The sequence below is a fragment of the Camellia sinensis genome, chromosome 8, assembly GCF_055761805.1.
Source record: "Camellia sinensis isolate YWXY chromosome 8, ASM5576180v1, whole genome shotgun sequence".
Lineage (NCBI taxonomy): Eukaryota > Viridiplantae > Streptophyta > Magnoliopsida > Ericales > Theaceae > Camellia > Camellia sinensis.
The window spans coordinates 189,353,319-189,372,315 of record NC_138968.1 but is presented as its reverse complement, the minus strand read 5'-3'; the positions used below and the strand labels follow the sequence as shown (position 1 = coordinate 189,372,315).

Genomic DNA, 18,997 nt, shown 5'->3' with positions numbered 1-18,997 from the left:
AGGACCACTTCTAACAGCACCCGGCGGCAGAAAATTCTTTCTCGCAGCAACAGACTACTTCACAAAGTGGGTGGAAGCAGAAGCATTGGCGTCAATCAAAGAAAAAGATGTGAAGAAGTTTGTTTGGCAGAATATCATCACTCGGTTTGGCATACCAAAAGCACTAATCTCAGACAATGGTACTCAGTTCGACGGCAGAATCTTCAGAAGCTTTTGTGAAGAGTACAAGATAGAGTTCTACAATTCCACACCGGCATATCCTCAAGCAAATGGGCAAGCTGAAGCATCAAATAAAGTCGTCTTGGATGGACTAAAGAAAAGGCTAGAGAAAGCAAAAGGCAAGTGGGCGGATGAACTTCCTCACGTCTTATGGGCTTACCGCACCACATCTCGGCGATCAACTGGAGAAACACCATTCTCCTTAGCCTATGGAATGGAAGCAGTGATCCCACTAGAAGTTGGCCTCCCCACAATTCGAAGCGAAAATTTTGATCCAGACTTAAATGGAGAAGCCATAGCCTTACAACTCGACCTTGTAGAAGAAAGAAGAGAAAGAGTACTAGTCCACATCGCCTCATACCAACGAGAGTTAATCAGAAAATACAGCAAAAAGGTGCATCCAAGACAATTCAAGATTGGGGATTGGGTACTACGCAAAGTAATGGGAAACACCCTGATCCCAGGAGACGGCAAGTTAGGCCCAAATTGGGAAGGTCCTTATAAGGTGGTTGGGTTAGCAGGCAAAGGGGCATACCACCTAGAAGACAAGGATGGCAAGGCAATCCCTAGGCCATGGAATACAGCCAATCTCAAGTTATTTTACTTTTAGCTTTTCTTTTTCAAACATATGTAATTTTCTCTTTCTTCAATAAAATGAGAAATTCTTTTTAGCACAAGTTGTTCCTTGTAAAAGTTAGCTTTAGTAAAGATTAGGCGCATTGCAAACATTTTTCATTCTAAGTTAGCCGGAAAAACTAACTTAGAGGTTGGCTGGAATAAACCAACACACTTCCTAAGCCCAGGATAAGGATCCAGGCTGCAGGACATTTGGTCGGAATAACCAAATACTATAAGTTAGCTGGAAAAACTAACTTCGATGGTTGGCTGGAATAAACCAACACTTGTTACTCTTCAGCCGAAGTAAGTGCAAGGCTAAAGAGTGGTTGGCTGGAATAAACCAACACTTGTTACTCTTCAGCCGAAGTAAGTGCAAGGCTGAAGAGTGGTTGGCTGGAATAAACCAACACTTGTTACTCTTCAACCGAAGTAAGTGCAAGGCTGAAGAGTGGTTGGCTGGAATAAACCAACTCTTGTTACTCTTCAGCCGAAGTAAGTGCAAGGCTGAAGAGTGGTTAGCTGGAATAAACCAACTCTTGTTACTCTTCAGCCGAAGTAAGTGCAAGGCTGAAGAGTGGTTGGCTGGAATAAACCAACACTTGCTACCCTTCAGCCGAAGTAAGTGCATGGCTGAAGAGTGGTTGGCTGAAATAAACCAACACTTGTTACCCTTCAGCCATAGTAAGGGTATGGCTGAAGTTGGATTGACTGGATTAAGCACTTTGTACTCCTCAGCCGAAGTGATTATATCGGCTAAGGAGTGGTTGGCTAGTAAGCATAGTTTAACAAACCAAAACCGAAATAACAGCTGGAGTAATAGAAGACATTACAGAGTACAGGCATACATATCACAGCCGGAATAAGAGTTGAAGCAAATTTTTTCATTCATTGAAACTATTACAAGGAAGATTCATAGTTCGGTTACAACGGCAAAGAACAACAAGGAAAAAATCAAGAAAAAAGATCTTCGATTTCGGCGTCGAAGGCAGCATCGGCGTCGACCTGAAGACCGGTTTCAGGCGCAAGGACGTTTTCAGTAGGAAGAATGGTTTCGGCCGGAGCCACGGTTTCACTTGGTTGATCAATAGTTAAATCTTCCACCATGGGCTCCGACCGAACTACTTGATCTGCATTCACAACCGGAGTATCCTCAGGGGCAGAGTCTTCGTCAGAGTCTTCATTGTCTGAGCCCTCAAGAAACTGCTGTTGCATGGCATTGGCGTATTCCATCAGGGAGTTCGATATAAAGTAGGCTGGAGGGTTGAAAACCTCGGTCTGAGGATCATGACCGAGCTTCTCAACGGCTCCCCTCCAGCCGCACTTAAAGAACAGCTCCTTGGCAGCATTGCATTGTTGGGCATAAGCATCCTCTGCTCTCTTGAAGCCTTGTTTGTCAGATTCCTTTGCCTTCTCCTTTATTTCGGTATCTTTCTTTCTTTCGAGCTTCACCAGCTCGCGCAGGTATTTGTCCTTAAGAGCTATAGCAGTCTTCTGCCTTTCTGCCTCAGCCGAACTAACTAGTCCGGTCAGCCTGCTGTTCTCAGCCTGAAGCTCGGCCATTTGCTTCTTGATTTCTTCTACTTCGGCCGACTTCACTTCGGCTTCTGCAACGGCATCCCTTGCCGTCTTTCTGAGTTCCAGCACCTTCTTGTGAGTATTGTAGTTTTTTTGAATTGCCTGGCAAAAAACGAGGACTCACCATGAGCCGAAATAAAAGTTCACAAAATTAGACAGAGAAATGGACAGAACGGCATACCAGGATCATGGACTTCGTTGCAGACCGAATGGACTTTAATTCGGTGTTTAGCTGCTTTTTGTGGTGCTCCATATCCTTGGGGAGGCACACACTCTTGGCCAGACTAAAGGCCAACTCGTGATCTTTTTCGGCGACAACCGAATCAGCATCCACGACATCTCGGTTTTTAAAAGTCAATTTTGGTACCCAACTGGTGGTAGTTCGGTCGGTGGGTTCCGGTTGGGGGCTCGGTGGCAAGATTGGTGGAATAACAGTCATCTTCATCAACCAAACTTGGTTCAGACTCGCTGGTTCGGGCGCGCTTGGTTCGGCACGATGAAGACGGTTGTTGAGAGGGGAGGGCCACAACGGCAGGCTGCGTTTGGCTGGGTGACGGTACTTCAGGCCTGCTTGTTTCGGTCAGAAGCGCCCTTAGTCTGCTCTTCTTGGCCATTTCCTCTTCAGCAGTTAAAGGAATTAATCTTATTTGCGGCAAGTTTGGGTCCAGCTCTGGGGCTTCTTCAAGAAGGAAATCGGTTACTCTTGCTTTACGGCGACCGCTATACCGATAGGTCGGCTCAAAGTTTAGAAGCTTAGCCCAACTCCGTTCTTGACACCGTAGTGCGGCTCGCAAAATTGCAAGGTTGGGATAGCTATATAGGGAACGGAGGTGGGCGAAATCTGCAAAAAAGAAGTGTTAGTTCGGTCAATAGACTAAAAACCGAGATAACAAACAAGAAAGAAGACCGAAGTTAAATTACCAGGCTCTCCCTTTTTCCAATTTATAGGTCCGCCAGGAATTTGGGCTTGAAAATCCTCAAAGTTCCCAGAGACCCAGAAGAAATCATCGTCGTTAAGATCTTTGTCCGGTGTGTGTTTAACTATCTTCTCTCGACGGCGGCGAATCCTAAGGTAATAGACCCACCCAGCATCTTTTGAGCCGATGGAGTATTGATGGAATATTTCGGCCAGGCCAAGGTTTAGTCCGGTTTGGTGGTTCAGTGCGGCTATCCCCATTATAATACGGTATGTATTGGTGGACAGTTGGGTGGGGCATAATCTAGTCTGCCTAAGGAATTCGCAGATCAACGGTTAGACAGGAAACCGTAGTCCGGTTTCGATTATGGATTGAAGGGTAAAAGGGACGAAGCCTTCATTTTCCCAAGGAATTACATCTTTTTTGGCCAACGTCAGATGGACGTCATCAGGAATTTGGTAATCTTTCCTAAATTCGGCCATACCACCAGGGGTCTCAACTAGATACCTATACTTACCCATCTGATGAATAAATTACTTATAACTTATATCGGTGCAAAAATCATGCTCAGTAGCTCGGTTGAGCGCACGCAAGAGTGCCTGGGTAACCTAAGTCTGCAAAGTGAAAAAAACAGAGGGGGTTAAAGCACTGATCAATGGACCATGCTACAATTTAACAGCAAGGTATAAGAGCCCTACTTCGGCCTCAAAAAGCTGGTTCTATCTCGGTTCATCGAAAGGTTTGGTAGCTCAGTTTGGGCAGGTTGCTCGGTAGACTGGTTTAACGTCTAGGGGCAGCTTTCTTAGTTCGGTCTAAAAAACTAAGAAAGCTGGTTTAGCCCCAAGGCCTAAATCGGTTGCAGTATGAATAAAGTTACTTCGGTTAAGCCTCTAGGGGCGGCTTTCTGAGTTCGGTTTAGGAACTAAGAAAGCTTGCTTGACCCCAAAAGCTTAGTTCGGTTGAAAACCGAGGTTCCTAGTTTGGTATATTCAGACTTCGTTCGGTGATCTTATTTCGGCTAAAGTAAAACAGAAGGTTATTTTTTGAAGCTACTGTTGTCTCTACAAGTTCTAGTTCGGCTATTGACTGAAGTGATCTACCAATATTGGACAAACAGTATCCTAGTTCGGTTGCTATGTGATTTTGGATCTAAGACTGGTTTTTCTACATAATAATTCATACACACATGAAGTTCTACTGGTTTTTTCATAAAAATACGGAAGTAAAAGCAGCAAATGGAAGAAAGTGTTGGCAAAAAACATACAAAACAAGATATACAGATGCGAAAGCAAAACAGAGTAAGAAAGAAAGTAGATTTGCTTACTAGATTGGTGAAGCAGGGACTGGAGATGAAAACTGTTGCAGAGCACGAACCGCAAGAACACAGAGAGAGAAGATGAAGAAATGACAAAGGTGAAGGGACCTAGCCTCAGGGCGTGTTTTCGTTAAAAAGCCCAAAATTTGGGCGGGACTGTTCAAAATTCACGAAGTACGAAAGACGGCGTGACAGCCGTCCTCAGCCTATCAGAATCTGCCACGTGTCATTGGAATGGGAAGCGTTACAGTCGTTGTGATTGAAGAGACGTTTTGACCGAACAGAGTGAAGCCCGACGTAAAATTAGCTCGGCTGGAGAAGCTAAAGGGTTTTTTAGCTCAGCTGGAAAGGCTTAATAAACTTCAGCTCGGTTTGTAGACTGGTAATCCCAAATCACGCTGTGCAGATGGAATTAAGGGGCAATTGAGAGGGTAATTTTTAGAGAAAATTGGACCGAGCTGTAAGATGGACTTTATGGCCCAAAGTGTGAAGGACTCAGTAAAAGGCCGTAATAACATTCCGGACCAGAAGTAACATAGTTACTCCGGCCCGGGAGAGGTATAGCTACTTCGGTTAGGAGAGGTGTGATTACTTCGGCCCAAGATGGTGTAAAGCTACTCCGGTCTGGAGGTACCTTGATGTTATTCCGGTCTCAAAGTTAGTCCGGTCGTGGTGTATTGTGGTTAGATCGGCCAGAGCTTTGCTACTTAGAAGCTTGGTCTAAACGCATCATGGTAAACGGGGGAAAGCCGAGATAAGGAGTTGGAGGAGAAAACCTAGCTAAGGATAGTTCGGTCTTCTCTGTGACTCAGCATAAACCAGTGTTACTTCGGTCAAAAGGTAGTTCGGCCAAAGGGAAAACCATCCCACTTGGTTTAAGCAGTGGGGGAGGGTGTAAAAGGATAAGCATTATCCTTAGGAGTATGAATCCTAGGAGAACTCTGCGTGGAGGAATACAAGTCCTACTAGGATTATGACATTCGAAACCTATAAAAGCTCACAAACATCACCTTGGAGGAGGTAATTGAACACAATTCTTTCTGAGAACTTAGAGCTTTGTCTATTTGTCAAGTTTTCTGACTTAGGCATCGGAGAGGTTTCCGGCACACACCCGCCGGCTAGCTTACGTTTGTGTTTTCAGGTGATAAAGCGACGTCGTACGGAGGAGCGTGGACTTGGTCAACAGGATTATACGAGGAGAATTATTTCCTCCCCGTACACTTACAATTAATATAAGTAGTAATATCAATAACTATTAACTAATGTCCTTATAATTTCCTCGATTGAGATTGTGTGAAGCTTTTATTTCGTGCCGCAGCATCCCCTGCTTCTTGCTCAGTCACTCCTCAACTTATCAAGTTATCATACTATTTGGTAGGCATGAGGGCAACGAAGTCCGATCAAAAATATATATATATCTTTCCTGATGTCTTATAATTTCCAAACCTCTAACATCAAAGGGCAAGACAAATCCTATTAATTGTACTACTAAAGTTTAAGAATAATGTTATATGTATTAATTAATATATTAATTAGTATATGAATTGATGATGCAGCATAATTTAAGATATTTTTAATATTAGTGGTACTACATGCACCAATTAATATACACATTAGTGTACCGACACTAATTATGATATTATTATTAACTTTACTCATTAATTACATTACAAATATCAAAAACTTTTTAAATTATGTCACATCATCAATTAGTGTACTAATTAATACATTAATTGATATATAACATTATTCTTTTAATATTTATAATTTATATAATAAATAAGATTAATAATAATATTATAACTAATATTAATATACTAATTAATGCATGCCGCAACGTCGAAAGTTTAATCCAACATTCTGCAGAGAGATAATGAGAGGAAAAGAAAATTAAAAAATGATTTTTTTTTAAGAGTTATCAACTAAAGATAAAATCTTCTTAAAAAAATTATTATTATTTTATTATCTATCAACTAAATAACATGAAAATAAATATTTTTTTTTATAGGCAGAAATGAAAAAAGTCTAATTTGTTTGGAATTTCTTTCATAATTTAATGCTATTTGGGATGCCTTGCTAAATAGAAGTTATTTTCGGGTGTTATTTATCATTTGACAATCATGTTAAATTGTTTTCTAAAAATTTAATAAAAAATATTAAATCTTACTATTTTAATTAATAAATATCAAATTCGAGGGTCACAAAAAATTGCCTCAAGGCTATCAAATAGTTTTTTAAAGAAATTATTATTTAGTGATAATTTAATTAAATTATTACAAATTTATAATTATAATCATAATCATTAATATTTATAAAAAGACTTATTTATAATAGAGAAGGTAGGCTGGATGATGTTGTTAGGCCCATGAGGCCTCTACAGGTCTCATTTCAATGATCCAAATTGTTTAATATATAAAAAATTACGTTAATCGGATATCAATAACCCATTAATCAAAACACATTTATCAATAATTTATTTTTAAAATCATATTTACTGTGTGAGCTGAATAATTTTTCTGAACAAACGGTAAATAAGATTCCTAGGCCCATCCATGATAAAGCCCAAACTCACATGTCTATTGGGTTTGCTGAGAGCTCAATGTTGAACAACACGTTGGCTGATCAATGGACATGTCGACTAAGAGATGCCAGTAGAAACAGCCAATACCTATGTCAAGGATTAAAGTGGACCCAAAATGTTCCTTTCTGAAAGTGTAGTAAGAAACTACATCCTGACATTCAAATAATGATGACAGATTGAAATTAAATAAGAAATATCTACATCAAGTGATTATATACGAAAGTGGAGTTGAATAAGAAAGTTATGCACCTGGAACCCACTAAACTCTCTCTCAAAGATTACACACCCCTTCTCATACACTAACTAACTAATCTGTCGGAGTGTTAATTTTGACACCTCTGATCGGAATGTTTCTTATTTCAAGCATCAGAGCAAGGATCAAGTGAAAAACTGTTTGGAACAAAGAAATATTATAGAATCGCTCCTCACATTTACCATGAAAAAAATATTATATGATTAAGAGACTATTAATATTCTATCAATGTTATTTTTTATAAAAATAAAATACTTGACGAGCTCTACATATTGAATAGTTCGAATTATTAAAATGAAATCTATATCGATTGTTTGATAATAGCTTTTTGGCTAAAAAATCACAAAAGACAAAATAAACTAAATAAGTTAATAAAACAAAATATCACATCTAAATTATAATCATTTCACTTTTTTTTTTTACAAAAATTAAAAAAGTTAAAAAAATTGAACTAAACAAACCTTTAATCCCAAATTAAAATAATAAAAAAATCAAAAAAAAATTTTTGAAAAAATCAATTGCCAAACGACAACATAATGAGTAATGCTAAACACCTCAAATATTTACCAAATATTCTATTGAAGTTTTGTTTGGCATTAGTTAATATAGTCAATTTTTTTGTGTTTGGGCTTTTTAAGCCTCGTTTAGTTTGAATTTTTTGACTTTTTTAACTTTTAAGAGGAAAAATTATTTAACCTATTTTATCATTTTGTGCTTTTTTAGTCTCAAAATGATAGCCAAACCAAAGCTAAATATCTCATATAGATGTCGGGCCTATATAAAACCCACATGATGAATCTCACACACATATAAAACATTTAGTAAAACATTTGGATTCTCTACCATTTTTCAAACACTATACATAATGGATACAAGTGTACTTATTTAGATAAATGTGCTTATTTAAGTCACATCACCTATTTATTTATTTTTGTATATTTTTTGTAAAAAATTAAAAAATAGAGTACTTATGTAAATCATTCTAAATTAACTCCTTTGTCCACTCTACCAATAACTTTCTGAATTAAGATCATCTCCTTAATCTTTCTCCTTAACTTCTTACTTGTAGAGTTGCTTGGCCTACTTTTGGGCCAAATTTTGATAATTCGAATCGTTTACATTTTAAGATTTGTTAAGTATATCATACCTGTAAAAATTAAGTTAATCGGATATCAGAAAATATGTGTTCGAAAAACTATTTATTAAATTTAAAAAAAAATAATTTATATTTTGATGATCTGAACACGTAATTTTTGATATTTAATAAATTTAATTTTTTATAAGTATAATATATTTAATAAATTTTAAAATATAAACTATTTAAATTGTCAAAATTAAGTTCAAAAATAGACTCATAACCCAATAAATAGAGACTTGATAAGAGAAATTAAGGATGGAATCTTTAATTCTAATTTTCTCGGTCAAAAGTCTGTGACCGTCAGACGTCACCAGGGATCTACAGTGGAAATAAAGCGAGATCCACCCACAGCCGGGAAAAATTAGGAGTCATAAAAATTTTTTTATGAAAATAATTATGAAAGATTTATAATTTTTGAATTATCTTAAATAATATGTGATATTTTATTCTAAATATAATTTAAAAATTATAAAATTTTCATAATTATTTTTATAAATTTTTTTTCATAATACTTAATATTACTGTCCACAGCCGGCAGTGATGGAAATTTTGAAACCAAAATTATTGACACCTAATGACAGATGGACCCTCTGTTAAGAGACGTGCACAAGGCAAACTTTTTTTTGGTGGTCAGTTTGGTCAAACTTTGGTGCGTTCTCAACTTTCCCCACTCGTTTAAAAGCGCGCACACAAACACATATCATATATATATAATTAAAAATAATATTTTTCTTATGATTAAAAGTGACATATTATGCCTCCATTTGGAGAGTGAGTTGGCTTTTTAACATTTTGATTTTTTGACTATTTTAGCTTGGGCTATTTTAGTCTAATTTGAAAAAAAAATTTTAACTTTTTTTGTGAGAGAGGATTGTAATGATTATGGATTAGATTTGATGTTTTGTTTTTTGTGATTAAAATAGTCTATTTTGTTTTTTTTGACTATTTTAGTCAAAAAAGCTTGGCTTTTTTCTTCCCAAACGTAGCCTAGAACAACTTACTTTTTTTTAAGATTATATATTTTCTTAATTGTATGAATAAATTAACTGACATCATCTGAGATTTTTATTTAACACATATCTTTTTTTCACATTTAAAAAATTTAAATTAAAATGACATATTTACACCTCAACTTTTATACATATAAAATAATAAAAAAAAACAGATATTTTGTTCATATCATTCAAAGGAAATAACAACCATTGCTTTGTTTTAATTCACAAAAAATTGAGTTTTTTTATTTTTTGTGATTTTTTTACTGAATTTTTAATAATTTTTTAATTTTTAATTTTTTAGATATATCTAATCTAGATATATTTAAGAAATGTAATATTTTATAATTTTTTTTAAATTCACCAAATACAAGAAAATAAAAAAATACAAAAAATTCAATACATTATTTATTTTGTTGTATTCAATGATTTTTTTAAAAAAAAATTGTACAAATTTTATATTCTTTTAAATATATCTATTGATCTAATCTAGATATTATGGTAGGAATAAAAATAAAAAATTATATTCATATATAACAATAGATACTACAAAAAATTTCATTAAAAAGAGTAAGATGGCCATTTAGAAAAATTTCGGACATGACATTAGCAATTCAGGGATCAATTTGTAATGAGATCACAAACCTTAGGAAGGGAATGTAATTTTTCAAATGTGAGAGAGGGATTTGTATTAAATAGAAACATCAGGGGATGCCAGTATAATTTATCCTAATTATATATAGAGTTTTACATAAACCCAAATATAATTTAAATTATACGTATTTTATATGAACTCTATTTGACAAATATTTTGCTTCCATATATTTTTAATCGTAAATTGAGATAATTCACAAACTCAATACTAATTTTACGTTTCACGTTTTTCTTCTTAATTATTTCAAGAGTATTATGACTTTTTTTTAATGCTAAATTACTTTTTATTTCTTTTTTTTTTCCGTGCATTATTCTATATCCAATACCAATTATATATTATTCTATATTATAGATTTGTCGTTCAAATTTTATAATGATTTCTATATATGAAACATGCTTCATTTGTTACATTATTTTATATAATCACAACTCACATAGGGAAAAACTTGCACAACATATTCTCGAAAAACTTCTAAAACTTGGATTTACTATTTGAATTATTTTTTTAATTGTTGAACAGTAAATTCTTTTATATTTTGGCATTATATTACAAATGATTAATCATTTCACATGCTGAGATATATTTATCGTTTGAATGTTTTCATTATTTTTTCTTTTTTGATTTAGATGTTGTTATGTGATTCTTTCTTAATTAGTCGTTATTGAATTTCTTTTATATAGTTGATATTTTAATTTGATTAAGAGTCTTTATTTTACAATCTTATAATTTAATATATATCTATATATCATATAAAATCATTATATGGTAATCCAACTACAACATATTTATATTTAATTTTTTAAATAAATCATATATAATTTATATTTCTACTTAGATAGTTAGAATTACTTTTAACCTATGTTACTAATTCTTCTTCTAATTTAACTATTATTTTTAATATCAAAATGAGTTTCTATTTTATTATTTTATAATTTAAGATATATCATACAAAATTATTATACGATAATTATAGTTTTATAATACGATAGAACTAAAATTATCAAAATACACAAATAATTTAACTAAAATTAATATATATAAATATTCGAGTAATAATTTTATAGAACGATAATGCCAATATTATCAAAATAAATAATTAAAATCATACTTAATTTTAATTTTAAATTAATTTTTTTTATAACACAAATTGTACCATCAAATATTTTTTTACAAAAGAATAGTATGTGCATTGCACGGGTCAACTGTTAGTGTTTTCCAATATAATACTAACAAATTTTAATATTGAAGTGTGTAATTTTTTTAAAAAGAATATATACAAATATTAAAGAGCATATTGATTTCATTAAAAGTGTATTGAATTTAGTAAAAAAATGTCTCATGTTTTTTATTTTTTTAATCTTTTATTTGTGTCTTAGGAACATTTATTGGCAAGGCCCATAACAAATTATAGGCAATGAAATTAAAAAATAATAATAATAATTTTACACTTTTGATATAATTATATTAATTTTTTAAAAAACCTTAATTCACATAATATTTAAACTCTTTTTCATCAGTGATTCATTAGCCGTATGAATAAACAAATATTATTGTATATTTTTTTAATTAAAATCTATATTTATCTTTATTTATTTTAGTATTTACCCATCGTTGACAATATCTTTGATCGATTTAACCATCTTAAAAAAGAAATTAGTATGATTATATTAAACATGAAGTTAATTATGTTTTCTCTAAAACTCAAGCGAGTAATGTAATTTACCTAGAATTATATATATAAGTATTGGATCATAAACTAAATTTAAAACTTTTGAAACAATCGCCTTAAATTCTATTATTTATTGCTCAAAAGAATAATAACTATTTAAAAAAAACATATCTCTATTTTTCTATTCATTTGTCAAAATGTCAAACGTTACTATTATACTGGTGACTCATCGAAAGTCACTGGTGATTAGTGACGATTCCAATAAGTTTAGAAACACAAATTTTAAACACAGAATGAAACATATATATCTCATATGTAGATCTTGCATCATATGAGATATATTCCATATAAGACATATGTGTTCAATTATGTATTTAGAGTGTGCTTCTATCATTACTTGTGATGATTAAGGCCAAGTTTGACTACTCTAATATAATTCATCTTTTTATTTTTTTATCTTTTTTTTTTATCATACTACCTCTTTATTTTTTTGTACATTTTTTCATAAAAAGACAAAAAATATACTTATTTAGGTCATTCCAAACAATTCCTAATATTAACAATAATAGAGAAAATATATATACATATATATATATATATATATAAAGTACAATGCTACAAATAAAAAAATATTTAAAATAATAATTTATATTTTTATCAATATATTTAATTAATTATGTTTTCATAACCAAAATAAATCGAACTTTCACCTATTTTGGCATCTGAATTAACAGTAAATTTTTTAGTTTTTTTTTGGTTATATTATCTTTTTATTTTTTTTGCATATTTTTTTATTTTAAAAAAGTCAGAATAAAACTAAAAAATTGAATTTTAACCTATTTCTCAACATAAACCTTTATTTCATATATGCACCATAAGGGAAAAAAAAAAAAATCAAATTTGATTAATTATCACTAAAACGTGGAAGGTGAAGTGCACGCGCCACAACTTTCCACCAAACAAACTTCTCCAGAAATGGAAATGTGAAAATATGCAAGGACGATGGCAGCAAACCACTGGACACGCAAACCCTTCGGGCAATCCGGGCAGCACCAAACGCCGTCTTTCTCAGCCACTAACGCCGTTTCTCTCTCTACGCACAGCTGACAACAATCATTATAATCCTGGGCCTCGGTACGCCCCCCCCCCCCGCACCTCAGCCTCGGACCCGGGCTCGGCTCCCAAAAGCGACTCGAAAAAGCCAAACGCACTAGAGAAAAATAATGGAGTGAAACGGAAGAGAGAGAAAGAGAGTAGATAGAGAGAGAAGGGGAGTGAGGCTCGGAGCCGAAAAAGATGGGTCAGATCGTGAAGAGGAAGAAGAAGGGTCGACCGTCAAAGGCAGATCTCGCACGCCGCGCCGCCGCCGAGCCTGAGAGCGACGTTCGGCGTAGCCGCCGGCGCCGGAATGTGAGGTACACCTTCGATTTCGACGACTACATCGACGATGACGATGAGGTCGAGGACGAGGAAGACGAGCGTGGGAGAGAGAAGAAGTTGAAGCTGCTACTCAAGCTCCAGAGCAAAGATGGCGATGGTGAGTCAACTCCGAGTCGAACTCAGCGCGTGGAACACGCGCCTTCTGCCTCGGCTTCTTCGTCGGACTACGGCGATGCCGATAATCCATTGAAGAAGAGGAAAATCGAAGTCCACGGCGATTTTGGCGATGAAATTGATCATGATCGCGAAGAGGTACGATTAATTTGGATATGACTCAGTAGTGTGAGTGTGAGGGCTTTTAAAGGCTTTAACAGAGAGAGAGAGAGAGAGAGAGTGTCCAGCTCAGCTGAAATCACTGAGATTTTTCTAATTGGTCCAGACATCTATACAATTCTCTCTCTCTATCTCTCTCTCTCTATATATATATATCTGTGTCGGGAGATTGATTTTAACGGTCGGGTCAACTGCCAAAACTAGCCCCCACACTCTTCATAGAATCTGATCACGCTCCAACTTTCTCTTTCTACCCTCCATTCTTTCACTAGCACGCAGTGTAGTACTCTCTCTGTCTAACCTCCCTCTGTCTTTATCTCTATCCTATTTGCTTCTGTGTAGTATCAAATTTATTTGGGTTTTCAAGATTCTGGTTTTTTTTATTATGTATGGCAGGTTAGAGGGAGAAAAAAAGGATCCAAGGGGGGAGACTCTGTTCCAGGTTTGTTTTGATTGGTTCATTTTTTGTTTTAAGTAATGGGTTTTGATTATTTTGTACGTGGAATTTGATTTGGGTTGTTAATTTTTGCTTTTGTTTGATCAGGGACACCATTGGATCCTCCAATGGGGACTCCTTTGCCTGACAAGAACTCATTGGAGTTGATTCTTGACAAACTTCAGAAGTAGGGATACATTTTTCTACTCTTCTGTGTCTTACTCTGAAGCTAATGGCTTTGGCTTCTCTCATTTCAAATTTGGTTGTATGTGTCAGGAAGGATATTTATGGTGCGTATGCTGAACCGGTTGATCCGGAAGAGGTAATTGATTCTCTTTTAACAATGTTGTATACTAATGAAAGGTATCTTGTGAATTGGAGTTTGTAATGTGTTGTTCTCTTGTAGCTTCCTGATTATCATGTTGTGATTAAGCATCCAATGGACTTCGGCTCAGTGAGGAAGAAGTTGGGAAATGGATCATATTCTACCCTGGAACAATTTGAGGTGGGTACCATCAATTCATCCATAATATTGCCTTTTCTTGGTCACTGCCCAGGTGTTTTATTATTTTTTTTGGCTCCGGATCGGGTTTTATCCAGACCTTGTCCAACTGATTTCATTGTTTTTGTAGGAAATTGAATTTGTTTCTGTTGTTCATTAAAATTTCTTTGATGATGTATATAATGTTAATTGGTCTTCGACTTGGTTTCTTTGTGGGCATTCTTTTTGAAGCTAACTATAGAGTATAGACATAATATTGTGGTTTATATTTTCCTATTGGTATAATGGAGAAAAGACATTTTAAGCTCTATTGCTGCACGTAATTGGCTGTCAAATGCAGCACCTCTATGTCATGACCTCTAACTTTTATTTTGTAGAAACCTCAAATTTCTGCATTTGCATTGTCTAGGTTAGATTGGTTTACAGTATACACAGACTGCCATAAATTGCTTGTTCGATGAATTTCTGTATGTGTGCCTGCCCTTCTCATACACCTTTGCATTTTCTTTTGTGTCTTAGATAAAAAAAAAATCTCTCCAGTTCGACCTTGGTACTTTATTTACTTAGACGGCTATGTTGATAATAAAGTGCATTCATGGAAGAGAATGAAAATCATTGACTGAAGTGTTTATTTGTCAAATAATTGAATTTAAAGTTTTAAAAGGTCATAAATGCTTAGAGTTGGGGGATGTTTCCCTTCGGTAGGGAAATCATTGGTAGAAGTGTCATAAATACGCATTCATGCGAGAGAATGGAGATCACTGGCGAAAGTGTGTATTATCAAAAGTTTTAATAGATCATTAATGCTTATAGTTGGGTGCTGTTTCTCTTTTTATTGTATAGACATACCTCTTGTACATTTATTTAAGCATCTATAAATGTGCATAATATTAAGCTCTATCATTGCATGATTTCTGAAGGGAAAAATGAGGTTTGATAATTTCAACTAAACAATTGATACATAATCATTTTCAATATTTGATACTAGACTATAAGATTGGAGAGATTGATAGAAGAGAGAATTTTATGCTTCCTTGATAGGTAAGTGGCAAAATGCAGGATAAATGAGAATTTTTGGAATAATGTAAAAAGTCATTTTGAGGGCAGTATTGGAAGTTGCTCTTATAAATGATTACTTTTATGTGATATCCTTGCTTACTTTATTATATGAACTCAATAATATCCAACATTTGGAGGGCAGTATTGGAAGTTACTCTTAAATGGGTAAGATATGAATGCATCAATGATATCTCCAAAAAATGATAGCAGTTACATCTGATGGATCACCTTTGTTTGTGTTTGTCATTGTAAACACTGAACCTGTATGTAATTGGAGTCTTCTTTCAAAATAAAAAATAAAAAATTTGGTGCTTTTTCCTCAATTTCAGTCTCTGAATAACTTGATTTATGAGGTCAACTTTATCCACCCCAGTACATTATATTTAAGGGGGAAAACATTCCAGTTATTTTCTATTGGTTTTGTAAAGTTTGTTCTGTTTGAATGCAGAGTGATGTCTTTCTAATTTGCACAAATGCAATGAAATATAATGCGCCAGATACCATATACCACAAACAGGTATAGACTTCCCCCGTCCCCCCTCTTCTGTTCAGTTCCTTTTGTTTTGCCCATTCTGGTGTGTTAATCACTTCATCTGATTACACAACTATTTCTGAAAGGCACGTTCCATCGAAGAGCTAGCAAAAAACAAATTTCAGAGGTTAAGGATTGATACCGAACACTCTGAGAAAGAGCTCAGCTCAGAACAGAAAACAAAATCTAACTCCTTGCCTAAGAAGCAAATAAAGAAGCCAATGAGCCGGACTGCACAAGAACCTGTTGGTTCTGAATTCTCCTCAGGTGCCACTCTTGCCACCGCCGGGGATTTCCAATGTGGGTCAAATGCAACCCAATCTGGTGGTTTTAAGAGGCTTAGCAATGTCGATGGATCTGTAGAGGGAAACACTTCGTTGATTGATAACAATTTGGATAAGGCAGACGATTTACTATCAGGTATGTATGATATTAAAATACTTGATCTCTACCAGTTTATAAATATCAAAGATTGATATTTTGAGGATATTTTTTGAAAAACAAAATAAAATACTGATGGTTGTAGTAATGATCATGTTTCTTGAATCAGATACCCAAATTTATTCTGATTTGGTAGAAGCGGATAACTGGTGATGACATCCAATATTTTTACACGGAAATGGAACCGAATCAACTTCATTTATATAATGCTAAATCATCTTCAAGTATCTTGTTGAGAGCTTTATTACTGTTCTTCCCTTCTCATTACTCTGCTTGCTTCAATATTTCAGGGAGGGGTCTTCTATCTAGATTTGGGAGGAAACCTTCCACAAATGATGAAAATCGTCGTGCAACTTACCACATTTCCAATCAACCAGTGTCCAGATCTGAGTCAATATTTACAACTTTTGATGGTGAAATTAAGCAGCTGATTGCTGTATGTGACACAGAAACTACTCTTTCCCGTTGGTTATTTGGCTGAGTTGGCTTCTTTACTCATGTACTCCTCATTTTTCTGAATCAGGTTGGGCTTCATGCAGATCACTCGTATGCCCGGAGCCTGGCTCGTTTTGCTGCAACACTTGGACCTGTTGCTTGGAAGGCTGCCTCCAAGAGGATTGAACAGGCTCTACCTCCAGGGTTCAAATTTGGTCGTGGGTGGGTTGGAGATTACGAGCCACTTCCAACACCTGTATTAATGCTGGAAAACTGTTCCCCAAAAGAACCCATTTTTCTTCCAAAGTTGCATGATACTTCTGGTGCAAGAAAGGATGAAAAAACTTCTAAGACCACGGTTTCTGCCCTGGAGCATACTGTTAGTGTGCCAATTTCAGAAGGGAAGTCATCTTTGTCCCGTGCTGCTATAACCAAAAGAACTTCCACTCCTACTGCAAGTGCTCAGTCTATTAAGGGGGCTAATTTGGAAGGTAAACAGTCTTTCTTTGGAGGGAGCAGACCTCCTCCTCCTACAACTACTACTACTAGTACTACTACTACTGCAAGTGCGAATTATCTGCAGCAAAGCCCACGATCCAGGAATGTTGAACCGGAAAAAAAGGTTGTAAAGCAAGTTGAATTGAATCGTCCTCCATCTTCAGCTAATCAAAATGCACGTGATTTCGTTACAGAGAAGCAAATTCCAAATGGTTCTTCGGATGCACCAAGTTCACCGTCAACGGAGACGGTTTCAAGGAACAGGAATCTTTTGCAGTCCTCTGTCCCTTTTAAGCAGCCAGAGAATAATGGGTTTGTTTCGGGAAGATTGCCAAATGGAAGAGACTTGAGTAAAAGTTCGGGCATAAATGGTATTCCCAACCACATGGTGACTTCAGCTACTCATTTTTCCCGTGGACAGGAGCAGGGTCTTGGTGACCCTGTCCAGTTGATGAGAATGTTGGCTGAAAATGCTCAAAAGCAGCAGAAATCTTTAAATCATTCCTCAGTTGACAACCCATCAATAGTGCCATCAGTTGACAACCCATACTCGGGAAAAGATGATCCAAGAAATGCTGCTGCAGCCGCTGCACGAGCATGGATGTCAATAGGGGCCGGGGCGGGCCACAAGAATCAGATATCTACGGATTCTCTATACAACCCTACTAGGGAACTCCAGCTGCAAGTTTCGCGATTTCAGGGCGATTTTGCTGGTTCTGGGATGCATTTTCAGCCCACAAAGAACAACTTTCCACTTCAAGCCTTTATGACACCGCCTGTCCAGAGGGGCTGCGAAGCTCAATTCCAAAATAGACCGGTGGTTGTCCCTCAGTTAGTAACGACCGACTTGTCTAGGTTTCAAATGCAGTCTCCGTGGCAGGTCCTGAATCCACAAAAGCAGGCACAACAGAAACAGGAATCGCTTCCTCCGGACTTGAACATTGATTTCCAGTCTTCGGGATCACCTGTGCGACAGTCTTCAGGAGTTCTGGTGGACTCTCAGCAACCTGACCTTGTGTTGCAACTCTGAGGCTGCTCAACAATTTTTTTTTTGGGTGGAGAAATAGGACATAAAGAGAAGAAAGCTGAGCATTTTAGCAAGGTATTGGACCGGATATTCTAAATCTTGACTCGGGTTTTGCCAAATAGGATGATTGTCCAGATTAGTTTGATGAAAAGGCACTATATGATGGGGTTTCGATGTGTCTACTACATTGAATGAGGATTTTACTGACTTGCAACGGCATGTAATCAGGTTATTGTATTAGAAATTGTTGAGCTTAAGGTTGTTTAGTATTTAGATTATAGTAATCCATGTTTACGAGTTGTTAATCCAGTGAATTACACTTGAAATCCATTTGATTCCTTGTACATTAATTATGAATGGATGAGAAGTAATTCTGTTGCGTTCTGATACCTCACATGTAATCGTCTTGATTTTGCTATTTT

General features: G+C 35.5%; 2 protein-coding genes across 3 annotated transcripts; one reads left to right on the top strand and one right to left on the bottom strand.

Moving 5' to 3' along the window:
* Window positions 1-1,660: 1,660 nt before the first annotated feature.
* Window positions 1,661-2,806, bottom strand: LOC145796767 (uncharacterized). The gene is made up of 2 exons (XM_082881915.1): window positions 2,594-2,806; window positions 1,661-2,514 (listed from the first exon to the last, which is right to left on the bottom strand). Exons 1-2 carry the CDS (start codon window positions 2,663-2,665, stop codon window positions 1,789-1,791), a joined length of 798 nt encoding a protein of 265 aa, XP_082738041.1. The 5' UTR covers window positions 2,666-2,806; the 3' UTR covers window positions 1,661-1,788.
* Window positions 2,807-12,762: 9,956 nt separating this feature from the next.
* Window positions 12,763-18,964, top strand: LOC114276128 (DNA-binding bromodomain-containing protein). Of its 2 annotated transcripts, none has more exons than XM_028217902.2 (9): window positions 12,763-13,624; window positions 14,042-14,087; window positions 14,190-14,268; window positions 14,358-14,403; window positions 14,488-14,586; window positions 16,091-16,159; window positions 16,261-16,594; window positions 16,906-17,051; window positions 17,139-18,964. In XM_028217902.2, exons 1-9 carry the CDS (start codon window positions 13,229-13,231, stop codon window positions 18,576-18,578), a joined length of 2,655 nt encoding a protein of 884 aa, XP_028073703.2. In that variant the 5' UTR covers window positions 12,763-13,228; the 3' UTR covers window positions 18,579-18,964. The 2 variants fall into 2 exon arrangements, with proteins under 2 accessions (XP_028073703.2, XP_028073704.2); XM_028217903.2 differs by lacking the exon at window positions 12,763-13,624 and adding an exon at window positions 13,701-13,925.
* Window positions 18,965-18,997: the final 33 nt, after the last annotated feature.

Excerpts from the sequence above, each read along its gene's own strand:
- LOC114276128 (XM_028217902.2), top strand. The coding sequence starts at position 13,229 with ATGGGTCAGATCGTGAAGAGGAAGAAGAAGGGTCGACCGTCAAAGGCA. Across the intron at positions 14,269-14,357 it reads ATTCTTGACAAACTTCAGAA|GAAGGATATTTATGGTGCGT; the intron begins GTAGGGATACAT and ends TGTATGTGTCAG. Across the intron at positions 14,587-16,090 it reads CTACCCTGGAACAATTTGAG|AGTGATGTCTTTCTAATTTG; the intron begins GTGGGTACCATC and ends GTTTGAATGCAG.
- LOC145796767 (XM_082881915.1), bottom strand. The coding sequence starts at position 2,665 with ATGGAGCACCACAAAAAGCAGCTAAACACCGAATTAAAGTCCATTCGG. Across the intron at positions 2,515-2,593 it reads CAACGAAGTCCATGATCCTG|GCAATTCAAAAAAACTACAA; the intron begins GTATGCCGTTCT and ends GTTTTTTGCCAG.